We start from the raw sequence: 10373 nt of genomic DNA, 5'->3' as shown, positions 1-10373 counted from the left end.
TGGAATGAGCTTCCAGTGGAAGAGGTGGAGGCAGTTTCGTTAGTATCATTTAAAAATAAATTGGATAGGCATATGGTGAAAAGGGAATGGAGGGTTATGGTATGAATGCAGGCAGGTGGGATTAAAGGAAAACAAAGTTGTTCGGCACGGACTTGTAGGGCCTAGATGGCCTGTTTCCGTGCTGTAATTTTTATATGTTATATGGTGTTATATGGTTATAGACAAACCTCATCTGCTCGTTGCTAAGTGCTATTCCTCAGCTCACTTGTGACGAACATTACCGCGGACAATCCGCCGGGTTGTGTTTACTAAAATGTCTCCGAGCAACCGCGGGTCAATTGTCCCGCGAGGCCAATCAGAGGCCGTTCTTGCTCAGCCGGGCCGCGGTATAAGTAGGGCCAGTGGCGACATCCGCCATCGACCGCCGCGACAACAGAGAGAGAGGATGGTGAGCCCACGTGACAGAACCCCCAGCGCCGCCGCGTTCCATCGAGCCGCGCATCCGATTGGTGGGAGGCGATGGCCACATGGCGGAGCGCTTATCTTTCTCGTCCGGTTCTATTTGTTAACCGGATGTTCCACTCACACATTAGGCGGAGGTGTCGCTAACCGAGATGACATCAAAGTAGAACAAGGACACATTAGTTCCTCATCCGCAGCTGTACCTTGCCCTAATCGATGGCGTCTTCCACAAATATTCATCGTGTGTTTGTTGTTTATACGTGTGCATTTATTGGCGGAGGGGGTGTCATTTGTAACAGATATCCGAAAATATCTATTACAATTGTGAAGGGATAGGTGATCCGTCATCTGTTACGGTCCAAGTCCCTCTGGTGTCAATAGTCTGTATTTGTAAATATTATCGTCTTGTATTTCTCTTCGCCTCCAGCGGGAATGTATTTCAATCCACATCGGTCAGGCCGGGTGCCAGATCGGCAACGCTTGCTGGGAGCTGTATTGCTTGGAGCACGGGATCCAGCCGGATGGACAGATGCCCAGCGACAAGACCATCGGGGGCGGCGACGACTCCTTTAACACCTTCTTCAGCGAGACGGGGGCGGGCAAGCACGTCCCACGAGCCGTGTTCGTCGATCTGGAGCCCACGGTGATTGGTAAGCCGGCAGGAGGAAGAATACTGATATGTTCTGCATTATCCCAAATCCTACCCTGACATTTGTGGAGGGTCGTATTTGTAGCGCAGGTTGATTGTCTACTTTCTGTTCCCGTCCCCCTGCAGATGAGGTGCGGACCGGCACCTACCGGCAGCTCTTCCACCCGGAGCAGCTCATCACCGGCAAGGAGGACGCGGCCAATAACTACGCCAGAGGCCACTGCTCCATCGGCAAGGAGATCGTGGACTTAGTCCTGGATCGTATCCGGAAGGTGGTAAGTTCATTCGCAGTAGAATTTCACACAATTCCTTCATTATCACCAGGGAGCTTCTAATCCGGGAGGATAGGAATATTCATCCACCCTGAGTATTTCTATTGTGCCCTGGCCATACCTTGAAACCATGATTCTACCTTGACATTTCCAACATGGGAAATGGGTTCTGAAAAAGTTTTCCTACCCCTGCTTTTAATATTTTTTATGCACTTCTATCACGTCTCCCCTCGAGCGTCCATGTTTCAGAGAACATAGTCCACATTTATCCGACCTCTGCTGAGAGCTTCTTATCCAGTCCACATCACAAGGGGGGATCTTATAGAAACTTGCAACATTCCTAAGGGGTTGGGCAGAGGCTAGATGCAGGGAGATTGTTCCCGATGTTGGGGATGTCCAGAACAAAGGGTCACAGTTTAAGGATAAAGGGGATATATTTTAGGACCCAGATGAAGAAAACATTTTTCACACAGAGAGTGGTGAATCTGTGGAATTCTCTGCCACAAAAGGTAGTTGAGGTCAATTATTTGGCTATATTTAAGAGGGAGATAGATATGGCCCTTGCAGCTAAAGGGATCAGGGGGTGTGGAGAGAAGGCAGGTACAGGATACTGAGTTGGATAATCAGCCATGATCATATTGAATAGCGGTGCAGGCTCGAAGGGCCGAATGGCCTACTCCTGCACCTATTTTCTATGTTTCTATGTTTATACAAGATTAGATATTGTTCAGTCAAAGATGAACACACTTCTCGGCATCTTCATCAGCGAGATCGGCAGCTGTGCATCGGTGATCCAGTTGAGGCCATTTCAGTAGGTGTTCCGTTCTTTGCGGTTCAATACCACATTCGGCGGTGACATAGTTGGAGTTAGACTCCCACTTGTTCAGAGACACTTTGACTCTGCCAACACCAGTTCACAATCGATGGAGGCATCTCCATCTGGCCCAAACATGTGTGTGCTCCAGGCGGGAGTTAATCACTTGCCGTTAGTCCCATGGTATTTGAGGGAGGTAGAGTGGATATTCTATCACCCCATATGGAGACTCGTGCTTAACATTTTGTAATCGCAGCCTCAAGCGGCGACGCACAGTGAAGACAACTTTACCTCGACATTTGTCGGCTCGGAAATGGTGTCAGGCCAGCATTGGATGTCGTTCCTTTGTTGTCTGCCGCTAGTGCTCCTTCGTGGTAGCTCCTGCTCTTCTGCTGTCTGGCGGGGCTATGCCTCAGAGCTAATAGTGTTAATAGTGTAGTGTCAGTGTCAGTGTCGGTGAGGGCGCTGCAAGCCGGTAGCCCTGCTAGCAGCGTGTCCGTTTGTATTTTTTCGCCTCCCTCGTGGCCCAACAACGAGGATCCGACTGCCTTTCCCGGAGACGCTCCCGGGGCTTCAGCTGCGGGCGCAGCGCCGACTCTCGGCGGAGGGGAGCGCTCCGTTCACTAGCCCGTGGCAGCCTGGGGCCGCGGTCTGCAGAGCTCCGGCCAACGCGACGTCTGCAGCCTGGGATCGCTCGCTGCGGACCCGGGAGAGGAAGAAGCTTCCACTCCGACTTCGGGCCCGCGGCCAACTTTGGCCGCGGGCGCGGCATTGACTTACCATCGGAAGCGGGATCCCTCGCTGGGGATCCCTGGAGAGGAGCTTCGACTTCGACTGCCGGCCCTGCGGTCTGTGGTGCTTCTGGCTGCGGCGCGAACATTAAATCATTGTTCGCTGGCGTGCGGCCTACACCAACCAAAAGCCGCGGTCTCCGGTGGGGGAGGCATCGGCAGATGCGGAGGGTTGAGGTCCCGACCACGGGGAGAAATGGAGGGAGGACTGGCCAAATGTTGTGCCTTCCACCACAGTGATAAATGCTGTGGTGGATGTTGGTGTTAAATTCTTATTGTGTTTTTGTGTGTTATTTTTCATTGTACCGCTGCTGGAAAATGCATTTAACTTGCACTTTATATGCAATGTGAATAATAAAACCGTATTGTATTGTACTGTATTTTAATATCCTCTAATTAGTGAAGCATTCTTTCTCGTAATCCTTTTCTGCAACTTCGTCCAAGCCACCACGGCATTCACCGAAGACGGCAACCGGAAATGTATTGTACACACCGAATGAGGCCTAACCCGAACTTTATGTACACGTCAGAGCAAACTTAAGGCCTTCGCATTCACTTGTGGGATGCCAATTACACCTAAGACTTTCGAAAGCCATTTCGACAGTTGGGTCGGGCCCAATGCAGAGAAATGGGACGAGATCTGTCTGCCATCTTGCTTACTATGTAAAGTGTTGAGTGGAAGTGAAAGAACAATTTCATTCGTTCTCCCCAAAGCCATCCACTTATGCCCAACCGTAATGGTAACCAGGTAGCTCACCAACGTCATATGCGGTTTTCCATTAACAATTTCCGCTTTTCTCCCCCCACAGGCTGACCAATGCACCGGACTGCAGGGGTTCCTGATTTTCCACAGTTTCGGCGGCGGCACCGGCTCGGGCTTCACCGCTCTCCTCATGGAGAGACTCTCCGTCGACTACGGCAAGAAATCCAAGCTGGAGTTTTCCGTCTACCCGGCGCCGCAGATCTCCACCGCCGTGGTCGAGCCCTACAACTCGGTGCTGGTCACCCACTGCACCCTGGAGCACTCCGACTGCGCCTTCATGGTGGACAACGAGGCCATTTACGACGTTTGTCGGCGGAACCTGGACATCGAGCGCCCCACATATACCAACCTTAACCGCCTGTTGGCGCAGATCGTGTCGTCCATCACCGCCTCGCTGCGCTTCGACGGCGCCCTCAACGTCGACCTGACTGAGTTCCAAACCAACCTGGTCCCCTACCCGCGCATCCACTTCCCGCTGGCCACCTACGCGCCCCTGATCTCGGCCGAGAAGGCTTACCATGAGCAAATGTCGGTCCCCGAAATCACCAACGCCTGCTTCGAGCCGGCCAACCAGATGGTGAAGTGCGACCCCCGCCAGGGCAAGTACATGGCGTGTTGCATGTTGTACCGCGGGGACGTGGTCCCCAAGGATGTCAACGCCGCCATCGCCACCATCAAGAGCAAGCGCAGCATCCAGTTCGTGGACTGGTGCCCGACCGGGTTCAAGGTAAGTGAAGGGTTTGAGACAAAATCATGTATAACAGGGGGAGGCGGGCATTGGCTATGTTTGTCCGCGACCTCAGGTAAACGGCGCATCTAGAAATATTAAGTAGATGTCTCTGTATTCATCGACAACAATTGAACAAGTACCTCCCCCTCTGTCACCACTGTGCCCTCACTACTCAACACCCAAACGCTATGTAGTCATCCAACGGGAACGTTCTCACCGTGTCCTAACATTTGCAGGAGACATCCTGACCTAATGCGGGCGCAAGGGATGGAGGAGATGAGGTACATTTGTAGGAATTCATGTGCCTGGAGACGGTGGGCCGAAGTATCTCTTGCTATCCGGTAATCGGTCTGTAAAAATACTCCAGGTAGGGAGTATTGGCCTTCAGATAGGGGAAGAAGTAAAGAATTGAGATCATGTCTTAATAGACACATCCCCCTTTCCGAAGCCCTCGCCCGGGGAACAGAAACACGGGGTTCACACTGCGGAGGGGTTGGGAGGAGCTCGCTTGTTTACATGAGCCCAGGAAGTGAAATTCAATGTCTACACTTTCCCTACCCGCGCAGGTGGGCATCAACTACCAGCCCCCGACCGTGGTGCCGGGGGGCGACCTGGCCAAGGTGCAACGCGCCCTCTGCATGCTGAGCAACACCACCGCCATCGCCATGGCTTGGACCCGCCTGGACCTGAAGTTCGACAAGATGTACGCCAAGCGGGCCTTTGTCCACTGGTACGTGGGAGAGGGGCTGGAGGAAGGGGAGTTCCAGGACGCGCGGGAGGACATGGCGTCGCTGGAGAAGGATTACCAAGAGGTGGCCCTGGATTCCACTGAACTTGAAAGGGCAGAGGAGGAAGGAGAGGAGTAAACGCATTATCCTAAAATTAAAATGTTTAATCAAATGCCACATTTATGCGACAGAGCAACTTTAGATTTAGAAAGTAGGTTTAAAAAAACAGCATTGTAATTTCGAAAATAAATTTATTTGGAAAAAAACACATTTGGAAGTCTATTCGCTTGTCATTGGAAAATCCCGAGGACATTTTCACCCTTTGGGAATGAGAGACGCTGCGTGGCTGGGTGCAGAAGAACGATTGCCGCAGAAATTTCTAGCATGATGCGGTCATATCAGTGCTAAACTTATTAATAGGAGGGGGTGGGAAACCGAAGGATGGGGGCATGGGGGGCGAAGGGCGAAGTGGTTCGGCAAATTTAGGGGGGGGGGGGGGGGGAGAGGCAAGGGAGAGGCAAAGGTATGGGGACGGGAGAGGATAGAGCGGGCATTCGGGGAATGGGAGGGGGGGGTTCCACATACTCAGTCTCAACTTTTTTTTAAAGCACAATATTATAATATCACTTGAAAAGGACTTTAATCGTTTTAAGCAATCTACCGGGGACTCGTGTTGTCGACCTCCCCGTGGTGAGCCTTGTCAACTGACCTCAGCCAGGCGAACGACAACAAACAGAGGCAGCTTGGGGCCAACCCGGATCATGCGCCCTTTAAAGCCGGTCACCGACGGATATTGAACCGGATGGCAGCATCCTGCTCCATACTTCTGCTGCCTCAAACGCAAGAAGAAGGAGCAATCTACCTATCCCTATCCTTATCCCTTGCTGTGCAATGATGAATTGCAAAGCCTCAAGAAGACAGCAAGGGGTGGGGATAGGTAGATTGCTTATAATGCTTAAGCCCTCTTCACGTGTTACTATAATTATGTGCTTTAAAGAAGAATGAAACTGAGCATGTGGAAATTATAGTCACTTTCGTCTTCAACAGTCAGATTCTGTTCCCTGTTGCCAAGGGGCAAAGGGCAATCGTACAACTATAAAATAAATTCGAAAGGCTAACATGACCTTTTCTTATCTGTAATGGTGTGGAATTAAGCATTGTCTTTCGGTGGAGCATGATGCATGTTTTCTTACAAGACCATTTGGAAGAAGTAAACGTTCTAATGGGCCTTTTGCAATAAACAAAGCATCAAATGGATTTGGGGCTGGAAGGTCTTGTTTAACTAATCTTCTTGAATTTTTTGAAGATGTTACACGGGAAATTGATGAGGGTAACGCAGTGGATGTTGTGTATATGGACTTCAGTAAGGCCTTTGACAAGGTTCCGCATGGAAGGTTGGTTAAGAAGGTTCAATGGTTGGGTATTATTGGTGGAGTAGCAAGATGGATTCAACAGTGGCTGAATGGGAGATGCCAGAGAGTAATGGTGGATGGTTGTTTGTCAGGTTGGAGGCCAGTGACGAGTGGGGTGCCACAGGGATCTGTGTTGGGTCCACTGTTGTTTGTCATGTACATCAATGATCTGGATGATGGTGTGATAAATTGGATTAGTAAGTATGCAGATGATACTAAGATAGGTGGGGTTGCGGGTAATGAAGTAGAATTTCAAAGTCTACAGAGTGATTTATGCCAGTTGGAAGAGTGGGCTGAAAGATGGCAGATGGAGTTTAATGCTGATAAGTGTGAGGTGCTACATCTTGGCAGGACAAATCAAAATAGAACGTACATGGTAAATGGTAGGGAATTGAAGAATGTAGGTGAACAGAGGGATCTTGGAATAACTGTGCAAAGTTCCCTGAAAGTGGAATCTCATGTAGATAGGGTGGTAAATAAAGCTTTTGGTGTGCTGGCCTTTATAAATCAGAGCATTGAGTATAGAAGTTGGGATGTAATGTTAAAATTGTACAAGGCATAGGTAAGGCCAATTCTGGAGTATGGTGTACAATTTTGGTCGCCTAATTATAGGAAGGATGTCAACAAAATGGAGAGAGTACAGAGGAGATTTACTGGAATGTTGCCTGGGTTTCAGCAACTAAGTTACAGAGAAAGGTTGAAATTTCTGAAAAACATTGATGGTAGGTTCAACTTCATATCTGCCTGTACGTATTATGCATCACCCCTTTAATTTTACTAAGTCAAGTTTATTTCCAGGTGTGAATGACAACCAAAACACTATTCAAGGGGACGTAAATATAAAATACACGAATTGATTAAAAGGATAAGCATGTATACATATATCTATCTATATATTAAAACTCTGTGTGTTTGTCCGTGTGTGTGTGTGTGTGTGTGTGTGTGTGTGTGTGTGTGTGTGTGTGTGTGTGTGTGTGTGTGTGTGTGTGTGTGTGTGTGTGTGTGTGTGTGTGTGTGTGTGTGTGTGTGTGTGTGTGTGTGTGTGTGTGTGTGTGTGTGTGTGTGTGTGTGTGTGTGTGTGTGTGTGTGTGTGTGTGTGTGTGTGTGTGTGTGTGTGTGTGCCATATGGTGCCATAGGAGCTTTCATTTTCAGATTTTTTTTTCAGATTAGGCCCTTTGATTCCTTGGTCCGACAATCACTCGCCGAAACTCTGCTTTTTTCCATTTCGCTAGCGATTTCACTTTTACATTCGCTAATCCACTCTTCATTAAATTTAGACATTTTTATGTGCTCATCTTTAAATAAAATCCTCCCCCCCCCCCCCCTCACTCATGATATAATCTAAACTGGACTCACGAACTGCTGACGTCACAATGCCACATGCCGACTAATCCAGGGCCTCCAGCCTCCATCCCCCCCCTCCTACCCCCCCCCCCCCCCCCCCACCCCCACACCACGCCGCCGCTGTGGATTAAAGGCTCAGAGAGATCGATAAACTTCTGCAGAACAAAATCCGTTCCGGTGTAGCTTCTTTGTTCGACACATCACGGGGCTGCGACTCCTCACGCGCTGAACCTCATCATCATTGTTGGCGCAGCTCGTGGAGCCTAACTCTTGCGCGCTCATTCCAGCTGTGGGTTTACACTCAGAGCCGCCTCTCTCTCTCTCTCTCTCTCTCTCTCTCTCTCTCTCTCTCTCTCTCTCTCTCTCTCTCTCTCTCTCTCTCTCTCTCTCTCTCTCTCTCTCTCTCTCTCTCTCTCTCTCTCTCTCTCTCTCTCTCTCTCTCTCTCTCTCCCTCTCTCTCTCTCTCTCTCTCTCGCGTCTCTCTCTCTCTCTCTCTCTCTCTCTCTCTCTCTCTCTCTCTCTCTCTCTCTCTCTCTCTCTCTCTCTCTCTCTTTCCCCTCCCTATGTCCGCCTCCCTTCCAGGTGTCTCCTTCCCTGTAAACGTTCCTATCCCACTCTCGCTTCCTGCACTGTCTTCCCTCGGTCCTACTCCCCGTTCCCGCTTCATCTCTTTCATTGGCCGGCATTCTATCTCCCCTTCCTCTCTTATTCCCCATTCGTGTTATTCTTACCTGTCGCAAGATTTTGCTTCCGTCTCTGTCAGTCTCTCTCGCTTCCTCCGTCCCTTCTCAGCCCCCAATCTTCACGCCCCTTCGCCCTTTCCATCATTTTGCATCTTCCCCTCGTTGCATCTTCTCTAGGTTATCTTGTCACACGTCCCCTCTTTCTCACTCTCTCCCCCCAATTTTACGCTTCCCCCTCCATTCTCCTTTTCTTCTGCCCTCAACCTCTCGCCTCCCTTCATTGTCGCTCCGTCTTTCACACGCTTTCTGAATGTACCCCTTCTTCTCCAGCTCTATACTTCCATGTTTATCCTCTCCTCTCTGTCTCCCGTTTTCACACTCCCAATCCCGCTATCCGTCTCTCCACGATACTCACCCATCTGCCCCTTTCTTCGTGCCGTCCACTATCTTGGCCATTTCATGTTTTCCTGCGACCCTTTCGTTATCTCTCTCTCCTTTCCGTCTCTTCATGTTTGGCACTCTTAGATCTACACATGCTCCCTCTTCTCTCTCCGCTATGTGGTCCAGCACTCCCCCTCCCCCTCACTCCGTCGCCTAAAACCCTTGTCAATAATCTAGACACTATTCTAACACCGTCCCTTGTGTCCTCGTACTTGGAATATATACACATCTGCAAATCCACCTCTCGTGCAGTCGTGACTGGAATGTGTAAACGCTACCATTTCGCCGTCTATGTTCCGTATCAGGAGTGTCGACGCTCCTCAATATCCCACCGAAGGCACTGGTATCTGCCGCATGGACAGCCTCCCCAAACTACCATCTATTTACTACTGTGTGAAGTGTACATAACCTTCCAACGCCGACACCTGAATACCGGTCTGGATTGTACCCACTGATCTCATCACCGACCTGCCCACTAGTGTCTAGATTGTTGACAGTTCCCCAACACAATCACCTGCGTACTCGTGTCTGTGATGAGCAGTGCCTTCCAACGCGGCCCTCTGTGTACTTGTGTATGGAATGTTCACATCTTCCCCCACTCTACTCTCTGTGCATACGCGTCTGGGGTAAACTCCCTCACTCGCGTGTTTGCTAACTCTCCAACGACAGGGCTACGCGTTGCTTCCAGCAGAGTTCCAGCTCTTCGCCTTCATTAGTCACGTGGGGATTTTCACACAGTGTGGATTATGTCACATCAGGAAGGAGAATGATGAGTGTGGGCAGTTGGCCGTCAGCTATCCCAAGTTCATGTGTGGACCACATTATTGTCACTTGGGACGATCTCTGTCCCACACATCTGGTCCCCTCTCCCCACATTTGATCATCTCCTCTCTCCCTTCTCACATCGTTCCATCTTCCTCCTCTTCCACATTTATCGCCGCCACCTCGCTCCCTCTGTAAATTTATATTATCCCTCTGCCCGATCACAGCGCTCCCGCTTTCCACTCCCCTCCCCCTCTCTCAGTTACACCCTCCCATCTGCCCTTATCTCCTTATTTTCCATCGCCGTGTTCGCTCGCTGATTCTCCTATTCACGCTGCTTTTTGTTCGCCTTCATTCTGTCCGTTTTTCCTTCGCTGCGCTTCCTCCCCACTCCTCATTTCCCTTTCTTTCCATCAACGTTCCCTCTCTTCCCTCCTCCTCAGCTCACCACATCGCTCCCTCCTTGTCCGCACGCCGTTTCCTCACTCATTCTCAGTCCACTCCCTCTTCACTCGTCACCT

At 50.1% G+C, this 10373-nt stretch overlaps 1 protein-coding gene across 1 annotated transcript; it reads left to right on the top strand.

Annotated features, from left to right (window-relative positions):
* Positions 1-231: 231 nt before the first annotated feature.
* Positions 232-5466, top strand: LOC129716116 (tubulin alpha-1B chain-like). The gene is made up of 5 exons (XM_055666001.1): positions 232-448; positions 890-1112; positions 1238-1386; positions 3798-4478; positions 5048-5466. Exons 1-5 carry the CDS (start codon positions 314-316, stop codon positions 5345-5347), a joined length of 1488 nt encoding a protein of 495 aa, XP_055521976.1. The 5' UTR covers positions 232-313; the 3' UTR covers positions 5348-5466.
* The last annotated feature ends 4907 nt before the right edge of the window (positions 5467-10373 follow it).

This window comes from Leucoraja erinacea, unplaced genomic scaffold (assembly GCF_028641065.1).
Source record: "Leucoraja erinacea ecotype New England unplaced genomic scaffold, Leri_hhj_1 Leri_1695S, whole genome shotgun sequence".
Lineage (NCBI taxonomy): Eukaryota > Metazoa > Chordata > Chondrichthyes > Rajiformes > Rajidae > Leucoraja > Leucoraja erinaceus.
This window is presented reverse-complemented; position numbering and strand designations above follow the sequence as displayed.

Bases quoted from the DNA above. Each gene is read 5' to 3' on its own strand.
- LOC129716116 (XM_055666001.1), top strand. From the start codon at position 314: ATGTCTCCGAGCAACCGCGGGTCAATTGTCCCGCGAGGCCAATCAGAG. The intron at 1,113-1,237 runs GTAAGCCGGCAG...GTCCCCCTGCAG, and splicing joins TCTGGAGCCCACGGTGATTG to ATGAGGTGCGGACCGGCACC. The intron at 4,479-5,047 runs GTAAGTGAAGGG...CTACCCGCGCAG, and splicing joins GGTGCCCGACCGGGTTCAAG to GTGGGCATCAACTACCAGCC.